General features: G+C 43.3%; 1 protein-coding gene and 1 long non-coding RNA gene across 7 annotated transcripts; both read left to right on the top strand.

Annotated features, from left to right (window-relative positions):
• The first annotated feature begins 2,685 nt into the window (after positions 1 to 2,685).
• LOC139534940 (perilipin-2-like) lies at positions 2,686 to 7,957 on the top strand. 2 transcript variants are annotated; one of them, XM_071334487.1, is made up of 9 exons: positions 2,686 to 2,801; positions 3,121 to 3,152; positions 3,514 to 3,709; positions 4,176 to 4,258; positions 4,586 to 4,871; positions 5,462 to 5,646; positions 5,835 to 5,942; positions 6,134 to 6,424; positions 7,199 to 7,957. In XM_071334487.1, exons 2-9 carry the CDS (start codon positions 3,123 to 3,125, stop codon positions 7,319 to 7,321), a joined length of 1,302 nt encoding a protein of 433 aa, XP_071190588.1. In that variant the 5' UTR covers positions 2,686 to 2,801; positions 3,121 to 3,122; the 3' UTR covers positions 7,322 to 7,957. The 2 variants fall into 2 exon arrangements, with proteins under 2 accessions (XP_071190588.1, XP_071190589.1); XM_071334488.1 differs by lacking the exon at positions 7,199 to 7,957 and having other exon boundaries at positions 6,134 to 6,899.
• An 8,424-nt stretch (positions 7,958 to 16,381) lies between these two features.
• LOC139534950 (uncharacterized) lies at positions 16,382 to 21,969 on the top strand. Of its 5 annotated transcripts, none has more exons than XR_011667041.1 (7): positions 16,382 to 16,750; positions 19,239 to 19,282; positions 19,431 to 19,470; positions 19,671 to 19,758; positions 19,857 to 19,893; positions 20,110 to 20,356; positions 20,647 to 21,969. It is a non-coding gene; the product is annotated as an uncharacterized lncRNA (long non-coding RNA). The 5 variants fall into 5 exon arrangements; XR_011667042.1 differs by having other exon boundaries at positions 20,048 to 20,356; XR_011667043.1 differs by having other exon boundaries at positions 19,588 to 19,758.
• The last annotated feature ends 213 nt before the right edge of the window (positions 21,970 to 22,182 follow it).

Here is a 22,182-nt window from a genome sequence, read left to right as displayed (position 1 = left end):
ACGCTCAACAGTTTCCCGTGTGTATCAAGAATGGTCCACCACCCAAAGTACATCCAGACAATTTGACACAACTGTGGGAAGCATTGGAGTCAACATGGGCCAGCACCCGACACCTTGTAGAATCCACGCTCCGACGAATTGAGGCTGTTCTGAGGGCAAAGGGGGGTGCATCTCAACATTAAGAAGGTGTTACCCTAATGTTTTGTACAGTCAGTGTAGACTACTAGTGAGAATAGGCTATGAGACATGTTGCTTGCAGATTTTGAGTCAGTGTGCGATCTCCATGGCCTAGGCCGTGTCGTAGTTGCAGTGCTGTCCATCTGTTACCTTTTCCTAGCCAAAAAAAGCAGTTGACTGCAGCTGAAAGCGCTGGGTGAGTGCACCGGTCGGTCGGGATATTGGTACCTACCCGCAGGTGCATATCTGGCACATACATTGGATTGCCATGGTGTCGGTATGTTGACTCGAAGCTCCAGATATATTATTGCATTTTTAATAACAGTTTCGTGTTTTGAAAGAATAATGATTCCAAGCTTGCAATTTAATATTCGAGATTGTGCTATTGTTTGTGTCATAATTAGGCTTGTTCCACGAGTGTGATCATAGAATTGGAACAAATTCTTTGGACGTGACAGACTTTATGACATTGATATTTGGGCTGTAATCATTATATTTCTGTGGATTTGTCATAGTGACCTCAACCTATATTAAATAAATTACATTATGCCATTAATGCATCGCTGGGCATAAGGCCCATAATATAGTACGTAGTGAGTGGACCCTAATCCAAAAGCATTTCCAATTTTAGCCTGCAATGTCTCAAAAAGTCCACACAGAGGCAGCCATATCCTGTTTCTTACATTATCAACACAATCACAATCGTACTACCTTCTTGGTTTCATATTACATGATTGAATCACATTGAGAGAGAGAGAGAGAGGGAGAGAGAGAGAGAGAGAGAGAGGGAGAGAGAGAGAGAGAGAGAGAGATAACTAAACTGTAAAGCTGTGGCATGACAGGAAGTCAAAATAGGACATTGAACTTTGATAACACTTAACGGGCCATTGGAGCTGCTTTCACTATCAATCAACATTGAGTAAACATTTATATAAAGTTGGATTACAAAACCTACCACATCATCTTGTCAGTTTCTCATGTCACATGCTAGACATAGCCTAGGCCTAATGACAAAACCCAATGTGACAAAAACACAAAGCTACACATTGATTATGCATTGCTGCTAGACAACTTCAACTTGTTGATTAGTTAAAGCTGCGTTAGACTTTCCTAATATTTCCAAATGCAAATATCGCTTATTGTCTATGATATGTATAGGTCTAGAGCACCTATAGTATAAGATTCAAGACATCAGTAACTGCTAGTACAATGGTGACATCACAAAGTGAATAAAAAAAGTGATGACATTCATTGTCTGTTCTTGATTCATAGGTTGTACTTTGCTTGTCATCACATCATGCTGGGCAATTCAAATTATATGATGATCCATTCTGGATTATAATACACTATGTGATCGTATCATAGTTCACACCAGTACAGCGTAGTAATCACAAACGTCACTTAGTCATTGGAAGGTTCTAGCCTACATTTTATAACCAGTGACGTAGTGGAGTGTAAACTTTGTTTTTACCCACTTTTTTATGTTGTGAATAGGGTTAACCACCTATTACTATAGATAATTTGGGCTCCCGAAGGGCACAGCGGTCTAAGGCACTGCATCTCCGTGCTAGAGGCATCACTACAGACACCCTGGTTCGAATCCAGACTGTATCACAACCGGCCGTGATTGGGAGTCCCATAGGGTGGCGCACAACTGGCCCAGTGTCGTCCGTGTTTGGCCGGTGTAGGCAGTCATTGTAAATAAGAATTTGTTCTTAACTGACTTGCCTAGTTAAATAAAGGTTACATTTTGGGGGAGATTTATTTATGCCCACCTATTTACCCATGGTGTTCAGAATGTATCCTATTTTACCACTACTTCCTGCTTATAACTATAAAAGGCAAAGGAAATGGGGTTTAGGTCAGTTATGTAGAAAATATCAGTATCTTAGTTCAATATCTATTTAAACCAGACGTTTGAGCATGGCCAAAAATAATAGCCAACTGGGGAATAGTTCATTGAGTAACACCAAAGTATTGAGTATTTCAAAATCACATGGCATGATGATTCAGCCTAAAGATGAATTACACTTAATTACAGGCATTGTAATTATAGGCACACTGTCCAGGGCCCAATGACTGTACCATACAACCTAAATGTTTTGATAAAAGTATCCATTATTCGGACACCCCTGACTGTAAAGACTCAAGTACTGTAAAATCCAGGTTCAATAGCTGGTCAGTCTATGGAATCCTGGGGACTTTTTGCTCGGGATGTAATCCAAATGGCCAGCACCTACTTTTAGGGACCACGATTCAAAGATATTCTCTGAACATAACCAGCATAGAATAGAATCCAAACAGCAGAAAGTTATGACATTGTATGCACTGAAATAAATAGACCATATCACTATGGGATATCCACTAGATGTTGACTATCAAGTACAAAGCACATACAATGTATGTCTGACATCATTTACTCTCAAGTGATGCAGGACAATTCGTGCCCGTTACCTTTGCCCTAGATTTTTTAGTGGCGTCCACGTCAAGTTATGAGCAATATCTCGCGAGAAGCAGATATTATAAATACGGACGCTGTCTGTTCACTGTCAAATCAAACCTGATATAGAGTGAGTTACTATACTGCTGGGAACATCATTTACCAAAGTTAACCAACAGGTTTGGTAGGTACATTTTTCAATTTTTTTTATTATATAGGCTGCTTATGAGTGACGGTGGTTGTGTTTTGTGGAAAACTGTTTGAACGTGAGAGTTCATCTTTCGATTTTGACTGCGCTGCTGTAACCTTTGCTATACTGTATCAATCAATATCACTTGCACTAATGTGTATGCTGTCGTGGGGTAGGTCAGAACATACAGAGGTAGATAGTTTAATTCGTCTAGTCAGCAGAAAATAATGAACTAGTTCTCTTTTTATCTTTTTAATGAAACGACTGATTTATTTTGTATAACATTTACTTTTCTCCTCGTTTATGTTTGCAGACATGGAGTCAGTTGAAGTCGTCAATAATCAGGTTTGACTTTGGGACTAAAGTATCTAAAAATTAAACATGAGAGCAGAATATAACATACACAAAGTCAAATAACTAACATGTTCAAGTGGCATTGATAATAACTTTTTTTTATTGATTCGGTGTTTTCTTGTCCAGTATTGTGAAAAATCCTAGCAATTTACACCGTTTTACACTATACTACTGTAGGCAGGACCAGTGTCCCAGACATGGATTCACAATCATTATTTCGCTAATTGCCTCCAGTTGATATGATTTGGGTTGCTCATCCTAACCTCCTTAGCAACCTGTAACCTAGTATTTGTTTGTACTTGAGATATTTTGTTGACCGAGTGTTCTAACATCCATTTTCAACTGTCACCAGAATGTGGTTGAGAGGGTGGCCAGCCTCCCCTTGGTGAGCTCCACCTATGACATGGTGTCCAGTGCCTACTGCACCACCAAGGATAACCACCCCTACCTCAAGTCCATGTGTGAGGTGGCCGAGCTGGGGGTGCGAACCATCACCACTGTGGCCCTCACTGGTGCAGCGCCGATCATCGGCAAGCTGGAGCCACAAAGTAAGAATCTAGCCATCTCCAAATCTATAGCAACCTGGTATACTTTCACTAATGTAGACCTACATATTGAGTTTCATCTGTTTGATTCATTGGTAAAATCCGGAGACCTAAAAAAACGGGAAAAAATACACTATTGTGAGATGCCAGAATTGCATTTTTAGCATAATATTTTAAGCACATGCTTATTACTAACACTGAGGTGAACTGCCAAGCCTTTTGTGACGATGAGAAGATTGAGTCCGACTTCCTAATAAATTTGTAAGGAGCATGAAGTCTGGCCAGTCATCTCTGAGCTGTTGCTCAACAACATGACCTTTTACCCAGTAATGTGTAAGGCCTTGCCTTGAAGCAGTAAGACTTTTTTTGAGTATGTATTCCTGTGTAGTGATACAAATTATTACTCTCCCTTCCCAACCTTGAATGTGATACATTTAGCTCATTATTTTCTGCCTTTTTCTGACCCCAGTTGCCATGGCCAATGACCTGGCCTGTAAAGGTTTGGATAAGATTGAGAAGACCTTGCCAATCCTACACCAGCCTTCTGAGCAGGTATGTGATGACTCGCTGCCCAGTCTTTACTTAGCACTGACTGGCATCGCGACAACACACTTCACAACGAATCAAGCACATGCCAGTCAGGGAGGCCAACCGTAGAGAGAGGAGTAATGACTCGTACCCTGGGTGACAAACGGGTCACCCATTTGGATCTGGCTCTCCCTGTGTCGTAAATAAGTGTCTAGTCAGTTAGCGGTCATTTAAAGCACAGGGCTCACTTGAAAATCAGATGTCAACCTCGATGTGACTTCACTTTTTAAATGAAGGATAACTGAAAAATTACCTTATTTCTTTTCTCTCAATCCAATTCTTCCTGTTTAGATTGTTGCCAACACCAAGGATGCAGTGACCGGTGTCAAAGACGTGATGTCTGCCACCGTCACGGGGGCCAAGGACAGTGTGTCCCACACCTTGACTAGCGCGGTGGACCGGACTAGGGGCGCTGTGCAGGACAGTATGCAGATGACCCGGGCTGCGGTCAGTGGTAGCGTAAACACGGTGATGGAGAGCCGCATGGCCCAGATGGTCAGCAGTGGAATGGACACGGCCCTCACCACCTCCGAGCGCTTGGTGGACCAGTACCTGCCTCGCACTGAGGACGAGCTGGGTGAGTGTCAGGCTTCTAACTTGTGGCTCAGTGGGCTGACAACCCGAGCATTAGGATCAGTCATTGATACAATTGAGCTATGCTGGTGATATTTAGCAGGCACTCTTCTCCAGAGTGACTTACAATCAGTACATTCAACTAAATTAGGTTAAACAACCACATCTAAATTCATACATTTTCCAGCAAAAGGGGAGCTTATTCGGCTTCGGTCATGATCACAGATAATAAACTTGTTCAGAGGCGTCCATGTTTTCTAATGACCAAATGAGGGAAAGGTCTGTTTTTTGGGGGGCTGAATTATCTTGGTTTGGAGTACAGATATAAAGAGGCATAATCCTGTACACAATGTTTTCCTACAATCCAAAACATAAATGTTGTCAATGGACTCTGTGTTAGAAAGTGAACTACTCATAAATCCATTTCCTAGAATGTGTGAAAACATTCAATACGCATGCTAACTTCTAAACCCATACAAGGTCAGCATTTACGATGATTACAATAATGATTTTATAAGGCGCTTGATGTTTTTTACACAAAACTCTCAAAGTAACGCAATGCTTTATTTCATGTTCCTCTTTTCATCTGGACAGAAATGGAGGCTAAAACGGTGAAAGGGTTCGACGTGGCCAAGGATGCACCTAACTACTATGTCCGTCTGGGCTCTCTGTCTACCAAGCTGCGTAAGAGAGCGTACCACAAGGCCCTGGCCCAGGTCAAAGACACCAAGCAGCGCAGCCAGGAGTCCATCTCACAGCTCAACCACACTGTGGACCTGGTGAGTGACATCAAATTGTGGAAATCGAGAACTTTTATTGTCCATAGAATGTGGACATATTCAGATGAGATGACCTTTCTTTCAAATGATTGAAAATTAAGATCCTATAGATCTCATGAGACTCGTTTTATACTGAGAGAATGAGACAGATTTTTTAAAATCTATTATTTTATTTTCAACCCTTTTAGATTGATTACGCCAGAAAGAATATTGACGGAGCTAACCAGAAGGTGAAAGGCAAACTGAGCTCCCTGGTCGAGTGGAAGTCTAATGAAGGAGATGGCAATGAGGCAGAGGTAATGATCACGTTCCAAAGAGCAGTCCTCATAAAACACTATTTTAGCCAAGTCAGATTGTACATCTACCCTCTGGCAGGTTGCATCTAAATTGCATATTTCAGTTATTTTATTTGGCTAATCATTGGGGAAAGGCTATTTTAATGTGAAGATACAGATTCATTAAACGGACTTCCTCATTTCTCCCCCAGAACATAGAGTCGAGGACCCTGGCGATGGCTCGCTCCCTCACTCAGCAGCTGCAGACAACGTGCCTGGCGCTAGTCTCTGGTCTGCAGGGCCTTCCACAGAACATCCAGGAGGAGGCGCTGTCCCTTAGCCACTCTGCCTCGCAAATCTACTCCAGCTTCAGCAAAGCGTCGGTGTTCGGGGACCTGTCGGATGGCGTTCTAGCCAGCAGCAAGGCCCATCTGAACAAGATGAAGGAGTCGCTGGATGACGTCATGGACTACCTGGTGAACAACACGCCCCTCAACTGGCTGGTAGGTCCCTTTTACCCCCGGCTGGCCCCACCCCACACCGCTGCATCTTCCCCGTCCCAGAAGACACCAGCCCCCGCAGAGGTGGAGATGAAATCCATGGACTCTAAGCACTAGCTGCCTGTTTAACGACTTTCTATCATATCCCATAGTATTATTCCTTCATCAAACATCCCTGATAGTCACACTAATGAGCCTGCATTTATTCAGCATGTTGATGAATAAATGTTGACATACTGTTTGACAATGTTTAGGCATTCTGACTGAACTTTGCTCCGTGTGTGCTCAATAATCTAGCTACATTTGCCCATGCCTTGTCTTATGCAGCACAGTGCTTTTGATACGGTTGTTTTTGACATCACTTTATATCCTATATCCTGTATCCATAACTTGCCATATAGTAGTTATAGACTCATGTTAACGCATAACCATGTATGCTTTCATCTTTATACAAGTCTTAATAAATAGGTTAATATTTCATCTGTGTGTTGCCTTGCTGCCTTGAAAATAAGCCGGTTTGAAAGCATGAGAAAATGGAATTTGGTGTTTTTATACATTGTCACACCCATCTTCCGCTTCAGTGAATTGTGTGTGTAATGCATTGAGATATCTTGGATATGGAGTTGAGTGATTAAACTAACTGAACAGTAGTGGTATGCTTTTCCAGGACTAGGTTTTGCAAGAATGATGCAACCCTCCCTGTATTTATTTGTAGTCTTAAGAACATACCATTAGGCTGTTTTATTTGTTGGACTTAGTTGCATTTTCCATTGGCAGGTACCAGACTTCACCTTCTCAGACTTGGCCTCGGAACCTGACCTCTCCTCAGTTGAGGACGATGGCATGTCAGATGAGTCCAACAGCAACGAACCCCTATCAGCTCCCCTTGCCCACCAATAACCTGCATTGTCAGATAAATAAAATGTCCACAGATCATCTGTCTGTAATGCTTAGTTATATTTGAAAATAGATTCTAATATTTTTGAAATACCATTGGTAGACATTCATAGTAGTTGATTTGGACACTGTATTTGAAAATACACTATGTATTTAAATATGTAGGTATTAAATACACATGGATTTGAACAAAGGTCTGTTCTGTTGTGGAATGAAAAAATATTTATTCGCTGTGAGAAAAAAAAATACAGTTTTGAATGGGATTCAAGATATCATAGAATCCATGAACGCAGTCATTTAAGATACAATTTTTGTGGATTATCTACTGATGCCTTAATGACAGCGTTTTTCATTTTTGTACTTCTTGCACTAAACCGTTTAAAAACTACAAGGCACAGAAGGTGGCCACGTTCCCAGCGTATTTTCATGGCAGGTGTGTGAGCCTTTAAATAAACATTGCAGCTATACAGTAACCATGGTGTCCTTTGCTGAATATAATGGAAGACAGTGGGATACAGACTAACAAGAATACATCATTCTCAGTTGCAGATCATTTAGGAGTAAATGTAACCTGTGTGTGGTTGTGTTTCAATGATCCGTTCTTTATTCAGTAAAGACACTTACAAAACTAAAGAAAAGCTGGGACCACTTTATTTGACATAATGCTCATAACGCCTTCATGACAATGTCTAACAAGGAATAGTCATTTACACAAAATCTCTACAAAAGCATTGCCAGGAATCCTTAACATGACTTCCGATCAAGTCTTAATGACATATGGCAAAAACTGTAGAGCACAACATCCCTCAAGACCTTTTTGACAACATTGAGACTTAATCTCAATGAAGTCGCTGGTGTATTTTCAGGTTGCCGCTTTCAGTGAATCTCTTGCCACACTTTATACACTGATAAAGTTTCTCCCCTGTATGAGTTCTCATGTGGTTTCTAATGCCGCGGTTGGAGAAAAAACGTTTTTCATACAGCTTGCTGCGGCCTGTGTGACTCCGCAGATACTGTGCGAGCATTCATGGTACGCTGAACCTCTTCCCACAATGTTCACAGCTGTAGGGCCGTTCACCTGTGTGTTTTCTCATGTGTACCATTAAGTGACCCGAGATGTAAAAGGTCATTTCACAAACGCTACATAAGCACGTTTTCTCCCCTCTGTGCACCCTGAGGTGTAATGTCAGTATATTCGACTGTGTAAATCCCTTCCCACAGATGGAACAGATAAAATGTCTCTCCCCGGGGTGTGTGCGTACATGTGATTGCAAAACTGCTTTAGTCCCAAAGCCCCTGCCACAATGTGAGCAAACATACGGCCTTTCTCCAGTGTGAATCTCTTCTCACACTAGTTGCAAAGGAACTGCCTGGCTTCAGAGTGAACACTTTCATGTCATGTCGTCTCAGGTCACAGTGGTTTCTGAAACCCTTCCCACACTGGGAGCAGGTGTACCCGTTGATTTGATAAGAGAAGAAGTATAGATACAGTTGAAGTCGGAAGTTGACATACACCTTAGCCAAATACATTTAAACTCAGTTTTTCACAATTCCTGACATTTAATCCTAGTAACAATTGTCTGTCTTAGGTCAGTTAGGATCACCACTTTATTTTAAGGATGTGAAATGTCAGAATAATAGAAGAGAGAATGATTTCTTTCATCTTTTATTTCTTTCATCACATTCCCAGTGGGTCAGACGTTTACATACACTCAATTAGTATTTGGTAGCATTGCCTTTAAATTGTTTGACTTGGGTCAAAGGTTTCAGATAGCCTTCCACCAGCTTCCCACAATAAGTTGGGTGAATTTTGGCCCATTCCGCCTGACAGAGCTGGTGTCAGGTTTGTAGGCCTCCTTGCTCGCACATGCTTTTTCAGTTCTGCCCACAAATTTACTATAGGATTGAGGTCAGGGCTTTGTGATGGCCACTCCAATACCTTGACTTTGTTGTCCTTAAGCCTTTTTGCCACAATTTTGGAAGTATGCTTGGGGTCATTGTTCATTTGGAAGACACATTTGTGACCAAGCTTTAACTTCCTGACTGATGTCTTGAGATGTTGCTTCAATATATCCACATAATTTTACCCCCTCATGATGCCATCTATTTTGTGAAGTGCACCACTCCCTCCTGCAGCAAAGCACCCCCACAACATGATGCTGCCATCCCCGTGCTTCACGGTTGGGATGGTGTTCTTCAGCTTGCAAGCCTCCGCCTTTTCCCTCCAAACATAACGATGGTCATTATGGCCAAACAGTTCTATTGTTGTTTTATCAGACCAGAGGACATTTCTCCAAAAAGTACAATCTTTGTCCCCATGTGCAGTTGCAAACCGTAGTCTGGCTTTTTTATGGTGGGTTTGGAGCAGTGGCTTCTTCCTAGCTGAGCGGCCTTTCAGGTTATGTCGATATAGGACTCGTTTTACTGTGGATATAGATACTTTTGTACCTGTTTCCTCCAGAATCTTCACAAGGTCCTTTGCTGTTGTTCTGGGATTGATTCACACTATTCGCACCAAAGTATTTTCATCTCTAGGAGACAGAACGCATCTCCTTCCTGAGCGGTATGACAGCTGCGTGGTCCCATGGTGTTTATACTTGCGTACTATTGTTTGTACAGATGAACGTGGTACCTTCAGGCGTTTGGAAATTGCTCCCAAGGATGAACCAGACTTGTTGAGGTCTACAAGGTCTTGGCTGATTTCTTTTGATTTTCCTGTGATGTCAATCAAAGAGGCACGAAATGCATCCACAGGTACACCTCCAATTGACTCAAATGATGTCAATTAGCCTATCAGAAGCTTCTAAAGCCATGACATAATTTTCTGGAATTTTCCAAGCTGTTTAAAGGCACAGTCAACTTAGTGTATGTAAATTTCTGACCCACTGGAATTGTGATACAGTGAATTATAAGTGAAATAATCTGTCTGTAAACAATTGTTGGAAAAATGTATTGTGTCATGCACAAAGTAGATGTCCTAACTGACTTGCCAAAACTATAGTTTGTTAACAAGAAATTTGTGGAGTGGTTGAAAAACAAGTTTTAATGACTCCAACCTAAGTGTATGTAAACTTCCGACTTCAACTGTATATGATAAGGTGGTTATGTCAAGTCACGTTCCGTGGTCAAACTATAATTCTAGCGAGCATCCCTTTATCTTCACTACCGTAGAGTTCTGTAGAGTCCTATAGAGCACAATGCCCTGTACTCCTGTAGCAATCCGTTTTCAAATGTTCGACACTCCCTGACTGACTAGCTTTCATGTCGGTGACTGTTAGTGGGCAGGATTCAATTAATATTTGTGTGATTACCTAATATACGGTGTCGAAAAGCTGCCACTTGGAGAAACAAAATAACCAATTACCTTATTATTACGAGAAAGATCATATTACGATGCAAGTCAATCATTTGTTATTATGAAATAACAATTATGTTATAAACGGGAGAAAAAAAAATCCCCAATATAATGTGTGTTTGTCTGTCTTTCTTGCCACACTTGGTGACTGGTGGTGGACCGTACTGACATTACTCACTGAAACCTGTAAATGTGGCTTTTTCCCGATGAACCCGCTGGTATACTTTCAGGTTGCCACTTTCAGTGAACCTCTTACTGCACATTCTACACTTGTAAGGTTTCTCTCCTGTTTGAATTCGCTTGTGTCTGCTAAGGTCGCTGTGGGAGGTGAAGCATTTGTCACACTCTGTGCAGGAGAACGGCCGCTCGCCTGTGTGGATCTGCCGATGTACTGTGAGATCGCAAGCTCTTCTAAAACCTCTTCCCACAATGCTCACAGATTTTGGGGCGTTCATCCGTGTGTGTTAGTCAGTGCACCAACAAGGCACCTAAGGTACGAAACAATATTTCCAAAAACGGTACACGAGAACGGTTTCTCCCCTCTATGCCACCTGAGGTGACCTACTAGTATTCGCTGTTGGTTTCATCCCTTCCCACAGATGGAACAGACAAAAGGTCGCTCCCCAGTGTGAGTGCGTACATGTGATTTCAAGACTTCCGTGTTCCTAAAGCCCCTGCCACAATGTGAGCAAACGTATGGCCTTTCTCCAGTGTGAACTCGACGGTGCTATTTCAGAGCCACATTTGAATGAAATTTCTTCTCACACGGGTCACAATGGAACGGCTTTGCCTCAGAGTGAACTGTTTCATGTCGTCTCAGGTCAGATTCGTTTTTGTGACCCTTCCCACACTGGGAACAAATGTACCTGTTCTCCCTGGTCTTCTTGACTTAGGAGTTCTCTGTCTCACTGACAGGCAGGGAGTTGTTCTCAGCTCCAGCTTCTCCAGAGCCCAGGATCCTGCTGTCCTCATTCGGATGGTTCTTCCTGACATGCTCTTGGAGGGTGGTCTATCGCCTGTCAGAGAATTGACACTGTGAGCAGAAGCCCTGGGACTGTGGGGGCTCGGCTTTAGCTTGTCCTGCAGGTACAAAACACAGGAGAGTGAAATTGCTGAGTTCAACGTTCCATTGCAGATTGTCATCAGCAGCTGATGAGACGATAATCTTTTTTAAATTTTAAATATGCAGAAATCTGTTGTGCAGTTATAGAAACTGTCCACTAAATTGAGTTACGGAGTAGAGTGAGAAATTCAATAACAACAACAAAAAAGCAAAAAGGTGGGATAAGTTACTTTACAATGTTATTGTAAGATAGGCGGTAGTCAAACCTAGACCCTGCTTCTCGAAAAAGTAACCAAACTTAAACTCAGGAGACCATGTATAGAGTACTGTGCATACCAAACATTAGGAACACATCCAATGCTTCCCACAGGTATGTCAAGTTGGCCAGATGTCCTTTGGGTGGTGGACCACTCTTGATACACACAGGAAACTTGCGTGTGAAAAACCCAGCAGCATTGCAGTTCTTGACACAAACCAGTGTGCCTGGCATCTACTGCCATACCCCGTTCAAAGGCACTTAAATATTTTGTCTTGCCCATTCACCCTCTGAATGGCACACATACACAATCCATGTCTCAATTGTCTCAAGGCTTAAAAATCCTTCTTTAACCTGTCTCCTCCCCTTTATCTACAGTGATGGAAGTGGATTTAACAAGTGACATCAATAAGATTCACCTGGTCAGTCAGGTGTTCTTAAATGTTTTGTATACTCAGTGTATCTATGCAAAATATTCTGTCCTTAATCTCAATACCATTGACGGCCCCTGATGGCCGTTTCTGCTGCCCAGAGTTCCCAGCCTCTTCCAGTCTTTTAGTGTCCTCATCACTTTCCTCATTGGTGTCTTCATCTTCCCCGCTGACTTCTTGCTGTCCCTCCTCGCCATGCTCCAATTCTTTCTGTCTTTCAGCCTTGTTCTTCCTTCCTTCTGTCGTCACATCACTCCGTCTTCACCCTGCCTTTTCCTCCACCTCTCTGGGTCGGTTTAGACTCCAGTGAGGGAACGAGGAGGAACAATGTGGACAGGATGGTATCAGAGTCGTAGAAGAGAACATCTGGAAAAAAGAGAGAATCCAACCGGCTTACTAAAGCTGTTCTCTTTCAGGAGAATCCCCCACAAGCATTTACCACAGAGGTGAAGTTCAAGTAGATCACCTGAGGGATCCTTACCTTCTTTAAGGTGCCCAGGATGTCTATGATGCTGCAGCAGTGTCTTCAGATGCTCAGGGTCAGAGACAGAGACAGACTGCTCACACTCCTCCAGGTCAGTAAGGGTCAGGTTGAGAATAGATGCTGTCTGAGAGGTTGAGAATAATAAGTAGAACAGCTTCCATCTCTCTCCGCGCCCCAACCAGGGCCCTCACCAGGGCCCTCCTCTCGCCCCGCACCAGGGCCCTCCCCTCGCCCCAACCACGGCCCTGTCCTCGCTCCAACCAGGGCCGCACCAGGACCCTGTCCTCGCACCAACCAGGGCCGCACCAGGACCCTGTCCTCGCCCCAACCAGGGTCCTGTCCACACCCCCACCAGGGCCGGACCAGGGACCTCTCCTCGCCCCAACCAGGGCCGAACCAGGGTACTCTCCTCCCCCCAACCAGGGCCCGAACCAGGGTACTCTCCTCCCCCCAACCAGGGCCCGAACCAGGGACCTCTCCTCCCCCCAACCAGGGCCCGAACCAGGGACCTCTCCTCACCCCAACCAGGGCCCGAACCAGGAACCTCTCCTCACCCCGACCAGGGCCCGAACCAGGGACCTCTCCTCACCCCGACCAGGGCCCGAACCAGGGACCTCTCCTCACCCCGACCAGGGCCCGAACCAGGGACCTCTCCTCACCCCGACCAGGGCCCGAACCAGGGACCTCTCCTCACCCCGACCAGGGCCCGAACCAGGGACCTCTCCTCACCCCGACCAGGGCCCGAACCAGGGACCTCTCCTCACCCCGACCAGGGCCCGAACCAGGGACCTCTCCTCACCCCGACCAGGGCCCGAACCAGGGACCTCTCCTCACCCCGACCAGGGCCCGAACCAGGGACCTCTCCTCACCCCGACCAGGGCCCGAACCAGGGACCTCTCCTCACCCCGACCAGGGCCCGAACCAGGGACCTCTCCTCACCCCAACCAGGGCCCGAACCAGGGACCTCTCCTCACCCCAACCAGGGCCCGAACCAGGGACCTCTCCTCACCCCAACCAGGGCCCGAACCAGGGACCTCTCCTCGCCCCAACCAGGGCCCGAACCAGGGACCTCTCCTCGCCCCAACCAGGGCCTGAACCAGGGACCTCTCCTCGCTCCAACCAGGGCCTGAACCAGGGACCTCTCCTTGCTCCAACCAGGGCCTGAACCAGGGACCTCTCCTTGCTCCAACCAGGGCCTGAACCAGGGACCTCTCCTCACTCCAACCAGGGCCTGAACCAGGGACCCCCTGCACACGTCGACAACAGTCACCCTCAAAGCATCATTTACAATCGCTACACAAAAGCCGCAGAGCAAGGGAAACAACTACTTCAAGGTCTCAGTGAGAGTGACGTCACTGATTGAAAAGCCACTAGCACGCACCACTAACTAGCCAGCCATTTTACACCGGTTACATAAGCATGCCTGAAGAACGGAGAAAAGCACAGCCCAATCCCACAGGACCCCTACTCTGTTGATACTTAGGGATGTTTTTTCATTCATGGAGGGGGCCATTTAAAAATAGATATTTTTTACCTACATTTCAAGCAAGTTTACAAATGAATGTCGACGTGTTTTAGATGATCTAATAGGAGGGAGGTTGCTGAGGGGAGGAAGGTTTATAATGTCTGGAACGGAGTAAATGGAATAGCATCAAACACATGGAAACCCCGTTTGATACCATTGCACTTATTCTGCTCCAGCCATTACCACGAGCCTGTCCTCCCCAATTATGGTGCCACCAACCTCCTGTGAGATGGCGTCAGTACCGTGTAAAGCTGGGAACTGGCAGCATCTCCTCCAGTCTGTCAAATAACCGCCACACCAGTATCTGCAGCGCTGTATCATACCTAGAGCTGTACTGCACAGCGAACACCTCCAACACAGAGATAGAGTCATTATGTAGTTTAAACACAGGCATAATGTATGTAGTAGTCAAATCATACTCAATATTCCCCTCAAGGTCATTCTAGTCCTTTGAAGCAGGGATTTGTGACAGGATCTAGACGTTAGATATTATCTCACCTGATGGGTTCCCTCTTCGTTGGGTCTTCTAGCAGTGTTTGGACCAACTCCACAAAGTTATCCGTTGATACCTCCACTTCTTTGACTTTGCTCTGAATATGCAATCACACACAAAACAACTGTAAACATCTGCAACTAGGTAAAGCAGACTTGCCTTTAACAGACTGGTGTGTGTTACACATATTGCAGGTTAAGTACCCCCTCACACATTGTGCATGAATGGATTCTGTCTAGATGGGGCTGGATGGTTTTGTACCCAGCTGGGTTAGACTACACACCACCACACAATTCAAGAACCAGCTGAAACAGGAGATGTATGCATTTTATATACTGAGGAGACAAACTGAGGAGTCAAATATGTAACTGATAAGGAGTGAATACAAGGCGTTCAGGAAATTGTGAAGAGAGCGATCTTCGGTCACCAATCCCTTGTCTCTGAGATCCAGGGGCTAGGGGCGAACAAAAGTCTGAATTTCACCCCCGACCCTACACCATTCTCAACCCTAAACACTTCCACCCATCTCACCCTCGCTCTCAGTCCCAGGATGAGTTGGACCCTCTGCCTGAAGGTCAGCAGCTCCGGGAAACCATCTGTCACCAGAGTCACAAACTCCTTCAGCTTCCCATACTGCATCGTCACGCTGCTGAGCCACTTGCCACATGGAAGCAGACATCAGAGTAGTGGTGACACCAGGAGACGTAGGGAGGATAGAGGGAGATCAGCACCTGTTATCAGAGGTGGAAGTTAGGCAGTTCCTGTCAGTACACTCCACTGTTTTGGTGTGTCATGAAATTAGTTGTAAACAATGTCGTTATATGTTTGAAAGTACAATGTCAGTCTCATGGAATGTCAGTCCTTACATTCGCTCTTTAGCTAGCTAGCTATTTCTACTTCCTCGGCAACTTACCAAAGAAGTGGCAGGACTAGGCTTGTCGAAGTGACAGACAATGAAAATCATTATTAAAACAACAATTCAACAAACCTGAAAATCTTGATGTAGGGTCCATTTCCTCACTCACTTGGGGAACTTTCCAATTAGCTAGCTAGCAGATGCGGCAAACCGTGGTTTTAACGTCTTAAATGTTATGCATTGATTGTCAACAAAACATCACGGCAAGCTGTCCTGGCTAGTAAACAATATTTCGCCATAAGATAGGGTTTGAATATTTTCTGAACTAACTTACTTGGCTTAGCTTCTTACAACCATTTAGCTAACTAACTGCTTTATATTCTTCGGATGTCGGATATTTCTTCTTAATTCTTATTTTCTGCCACCAGAAAGATTTTCATACTAGCAGCTTTGCGCGCCACGCAAATTTTTTCCACGTGATGTAAGTCACGTGGTATGAAGCAGAGCTTTCCATTTGCCTTTAGCTCACTGAATGAATGTGATGTAACCCCTATCTGGTGTGTCACGTAAACTAAAGGAAAGCACTGGAGAGGCATAACCCTATGGAAACGGGGTACGTCTCAATAGTTTGTGACTTCCTCTCTAGCGTTTTGCTTTTCCTTATCGGTTGAAGTAAGGTCATTTGGATATTATTTTGTTTGGCATTATTTAAACATATGTTGTTGTTTTTTAAAATACCAGCACATCATTCGTATAGATGCTTAGGCAAAACGTTATTATAAATGTTAGGTAGCAATTTTTGGGCCTCATCAACACACACACACACACACACATCTATGACGTCATGTACAACATACATGACATTTTAATATGTCCAGGAGGAGTTTGTCCTACTGTCCATCATAATCGATTACATCAGACAACGGAAAGTCACATGAGCAATTCAACACAAATATGGATGAAGAAAAGGTAAGCGACTTCCAACACATTTCATTAACAGAAACTATATGACTATTAAACAAAATAAATTGCAATAGTTATGAGAATCACAATTATATAGCCTAGGTCTAGAGATATGATGCTTTCAAGACAACTGGAAACTCAGAAAAGAATGAGGTCAAATAGTGACTTCAGTGATTTCAGAGCTCTGTCTTGTCTACACTTGACACTTACATGTGACTTCTGCTCTCAGAATAGGAAGATTGCGTTGAAAATACAGATCTAGATGCAAAAACAGTTGCCTTGTGGTCTGATTGTGTTCAGATCTGTCTGACCACTTCAGGTGGTGGTCAGGGATGCACTGTGTGCGGATTTCTCCTCAGTCTGGATGCAATCAGGCTACCGAAAGTGCATACAGTGGGTGACGTCATCAGCACTTTTCATTATAAAGTTGGAGGAAATACGTTCCTAGCGTGTGGGGAATGTGTTTTCCAGCCTCTTATATTCTAGCCAGCTAGCTAATATTTAGAAAAACTTTTTTTTATTTGGCTAGAGTTATGCTCGCTCATGTGCATTCCCTTTAGCGTTGCTTGCTAACTAGCTACAGAGGTTAGCTGGCTACTTAGCTACAGTAGTTAGCTACTGCCATCAGTTGTTGTTGTGTTATCATATTTTACCTACTCCACCGTTTTTAGAACCCATATTGGCATTTGAATATAGTGCGGGAACGGACACAATGTGGACATGGTAGACACATTTCAATGTAAATATAGAGGCAGGACGTGTTCAGAATTCCATGATCAGAACTCCATTATCAGAAAACAAAAGCTGCATGAACTGTCAAGTCTAGACGCCAGAGGATGATCCCAGAGTTTCCGACTTGGAATTCCAACATGGATGACCATACAAAAAACATTTTGCCCAGTTGAATCCTTGTTTTTTTCCAGAGTTCCAGTTCCAGTCAAATCAAATCAAATTGTATTTGTCACATGCGCCGAATACAAGCCCTTGAATGCACTGAAGTCGGATGTCGGAGATTTCCGAGTTCCAAGTTCCCAGTTGTCTTGAACGCAGCATAATTTCACAAACTACTTTGATTTCTCTGTCTAATGCAAATCATAGTTGACACCTATTGTACTTTGCTCAGAGAACCTAATTTCTACCCCTGAAAACAACTATATACACCGATTTGGTTTACTTAGACTATGACTGAACTGTGCCTTTAGTAGACTAGTCTTGCCATGGAATCGCCTAGCCTATGCTAAGTACCCACATTATCATTTATTGTACATAAAAAAAATATAACCCTAGTATAAGAACTCATAGATTTTGAGCTATGGGCTGCACATGTCCCCCCCCCCCCCCCCCCCACACACACGTTTGTCTTAACTGCAGCCCCACTTTTTTGCTTTAACTGAGTGTTGGGTACTGCACTGTGGTGCTGAACGTCAGATTGCGGGATTCCGATTCAGTTGCTGTCCACTGGAATGGGGCTGAATCTCCTATCGTGGCTATTTGCTTGTTGTTTAGGCCTACTAATTAGCACCATCAAAGTTTTAAGCCTACTCCTGTGACAAAGTCACTGCTAGGTCTTCAAAATACGGTATGAACATGGTTCGTAGCATAGGAGACTGCTGTGGGGAGAATAGCTCATAATAATGGCCGGAACAGAGCAAATGGAATGGAAACCATGCGTTTGATGTATTTGATACCATTCCATTTATTCCGCTCCAGTCATTAACATGAGCCCGTTCTCCCCAATTAAGGTCCCACCAACCTCCTGTGTGTAGACATACAAAATGGGGAGCGAGGGATAGCAGAAATATTTCTTTAAATCAATGACCAAGTTGAACTTTTATGAATATGTTGACTTGAAGTTGGAAGTGATGAAGGAAATTGTCACATGGGCCTAAGTCTTATTATGACTACAGTAGGCTATTTTAATGGGACATGGTTGCATGGACTTCAATTCCTGTCCAGGGCCACTGTTGTCACAACTACACCATTATGATGTAAAAAAGGTCAACACCTGTTTATCCTTACTTTGGCTGCATTTCAGACAGACCCTCTGTGTCCACGGTTCAGACTGTTTAGAGGGCATAGCCTATAACTAGGACACAATTCTGCGCTTTTAAGTTTCCTTTTACAAACTTGATCCAATGTTAGATGAAAACGCTCTAGGTCTATTTTGGCAGCTTTGCGTTATAGTCTTTTCAACAAAACGTTTATAAAATGTCTACAGATTAAAATATGAAGGAAGAAAATGTAAAGCTTAATTTTCATGAACACTGTATATATACTGTAGGCTATGATGATTATAACAACAAAAGTTGCTTATAACATGAATTATAAGATAGTCATCAGGAGAAAGGGATGAAGGAGGAGGTGAAGGAAGAGATACTCAACTAAAGGAGAAGGACAAGTCTGTCAAGGTAGGATGGAAGGTAGTCCTATGTCTTTCGACAGCTTCATACATATAAAAAAAACTCTTACTTTCATTTTGATGAACACTGTATAGGAGAAGGTGAAGAAAGAAGAGTTCAGCTGAACAATGAGAGGAAGGTAAGATTAGTCCTCTGGTCATTTGGGTTCCTTGCTAGGTTTTAATTACTATCTGCCTATGTATTGGCTAAATAATGGGCTGCCTTGACTTGGTGCAACACATTAAGGATAATAATTAATGTGGGACCTGAAATCTGTTTCCTTGAAGATGAAGAGAAAATCAAGTTCCAAGAACACTTCTAAAGCAGGTTAGAGATTTTTCTATATTAAATTATTGCTTTTCCCAGTACATGCACTGTTTGGTTAGTGTGCCCTTTGTTGTTCAGATTCATTCTTTTAAAAACAAAACAGCTCATGTCCTTTAGGTCCCTCAGTGGCATTCTGTTCACCCCGAGCTCAGTATCCAGATAAATACCAAAACAGAGTGGCAGTAATTCAACTCTTACAGGAGGAAGGAACTACGGAAGAGTCTACTTTATCCGAGAGGACGTCTGCTTCCCAATCCTCATCAATTTCATGAGGAATCTCACTGATAGGTATGCTCAAAATCTTTCAATAGCGTCCATTCTTTATACAACAACCCTGTCTGGACCACTACAAAACAACTGAACATGTTAACTTGTGTCTTTATCAGGCAGTGGAAGGTGATTCAGGAGGGCATGAGAAATCCTGTAAGTTTATCTGTCAACATTTGATGTGATTATTTGATAGAAAGTTCGACATGAAGTTTATCATATTGACTAACTAAGCACTTGACACCACAGCCTCTCAAAAATAAATATCATGCTCTTTTTTTGTATTGAAACCAAAATATTACGGGAATAGAGCGAAAACAGTTTCCCATATAGCGGAAGAAATCCTCACCCTGACCCTTGCACATATATTAGAGCTAGATGCCGTTAAAGAAGCTAGCGCCTCTCCCTCGCTGACTGGATCAGAGTGCGTGCATCCAGGAACATGTGGTGAAATTTAATGAAGGTCTACCTAAGAGGCCTGGCAGTGGAAAGGCCATGTGTAGTCAACGGGTCAAGAAATGATCAGCGAACACAGTTACCACAACAGAGAATTGAGGACGAGTGGCAGTGGCAGACAATTTTACAGCTCCCACACACCCACTCCACGTTCTTCCACAAGGTATGTTCACCAACCACACTTCAACTGTGTGCCTGACCTGACTGATCTTAGCACCGTATACATACTGAACTCAGGCTAACTTTTTCACACATTACACAGCATATGACAGTTCTAAGAATGAAAATTTAAAGAACGACTGTTTTTATGGTAAAGTAAGAAGGCAGACACCACATCTTTAGAGAACTAAATATTACAATTATTGGGATTTAGGTGAATTTAAAGTATTTATTTGTAGAGATCAATATGTAAACATTAGCCAAGATTGATCAATTCTTGTGTTTGTTTTGAAGTTCCCAGACGTCGTTGCAGAGGGCACATAGAGGAGACGCTCGACTGACAGATCCTCTTAATGCCCTCTTTGGGATCAAAGATCTGTTGCCAGAGATGTCTTGAGTCAGGTGAACTCTGACATCTCACTGATCATCTCCTGTTCCAGCTCAGGTAAATCAAGACCGGTGTTGTGTGACACTGGCAGGCGATATACCATGCAGGCCGCCCAGAAGCTGGTGTCTGCTATCTGTGCCAAGCTGTGGAGGTTTGGAGTCACTGGACAGTCTGCGCCTCAAGCCAAAACCGATCCATCTAAGGAGAATGTGGACATTGAGGCTTCCTTTGCACTGTCGACAGGAGAGGTCATGGCTGTTATGGTCAACCCCAGAGAATGCCAGGAAGGAGAGTAAGGAACAATGGATGCGCTTCGAGAAATCGCACAAAGTCCATATTTTTTTCCCGCTTCAAGGGATAGTGTTGGTGGTCTTCTGGAAGACTCCCTAGCAGAGAAAGAATATCTGAAAGAGACTGTATCCCCTGGCAGCTTGGTGAGTCAAAACATCCTCATACTTTCACCTTCTGAGAAAATGTTTGGATCTCCTGTAATGACAACCATTGATAAATTATCCAGTGATGAATTGAAGTCAGAAGCTACTAAAGTTTTTAGCGAAGTCGATCTGCACAAACGTCTGCTTGCACACCTGAGCTTTCAAGTAATCTGGCCAGTGAAAGGAATCTGCCAGCTATGTCAGAAGACCATTTAACAACTACAATTAATGTAGGTTCTGAAGCCTCTGAAATGATGGATTCCTTTCTGAGGAGCAGGCCCAGAGTGGTTCCAGTTCTCCTCAGGCTGTGAAACAAGGCAAACTACTGTAAATCGCTCTGGATAATTGATAAAATATTTTATATGTTGAAAGATGATTAAATAATTCCACTCTGAAACCATATAATTGTATGAAATTGATTAGAATCATAAAACTATAATTTGATGATGTGTGTCATTTTAGTCAGAATTAGAACAAGGACCTTTTGTTCCTGTTTAGTATGTAAGCAGGGTGCAAGTAGGAAACAAATGATAAGAGGAGCTATCGACAGACAAGTTGTAATACTGTGTTCCTTACAGGACATTCTGTCTCCACCCGTGGAGGGCAGAAACTGTTAGGCTTGCAGAAAATTATGAAACATGTTGCAGATTAAACAATGTATCTGTGTAGTGGAAAAACACAGACTGTCTAAGCAAGGCGTAGCTTAAGATTTGAACTTGTTTGTGTGTGTTATAAAGACTGGGTTTGCATTTTTGATGTTAGGACGTCCTCGTGAATAAACATTTTGACTATTGTAAGCTGAGAAATCTGTCTGTTTCATTTAAACCAGAATCTTACAAACTCTGGGTTGCAGACGGAGTAGATTAATTGAAGTTTATGAACATTGATAACAAAATTCTCATAACAGTAATATAATCTGCTAAATGACTCAAATGTAAATATGACACCAACGACTGATTGTCACGAGAGCATTAGGAGGCTCTGAAGGTTTAAGAAGTAATACACTAA

Source organism: Salvelinus alpinus, chromosome 11, assembly GCF_045679555.1.
Source record: "Salvelinus alpinus chromosome 11, SLU_Salpinus.1, whole genome shotgun sequence".
NCBI lineage: Eukaryota > Metazoa > Chordata > Actinopteri > Salmoniformes > Salmonidae > Salvelinus > Salvelinus alpinus.
The sequence above is the reverse complement of the archived record's forward strand: the minus strand, read 5'-3'. Positions and strand labels throughout refer to the sequence as shown.

Bases quoted from the DNA above. Each gene is read 5' to 3' on its own strand.
- LOC139534940 (XM_071334487.1), top strand. From the start codon at position 3,123: ATGGAGTCAGTTGAAGTCGTCAATAATCAG. The intron at 5,943-6,133 runs GTAATGATCACG...TTTCTCCCCCAG, and splicing joins GAGATGGCAATGAGGCAGAG to AACATAGAGTCGAGGACCCT. The intron at 6,425-7,198 runs GTAGGTCCCTTT...TTCCATTGGCAG, and splicing joins ACACGCCCCTCAACTGGCTG to GTACCAGACTTCACCTTCTC.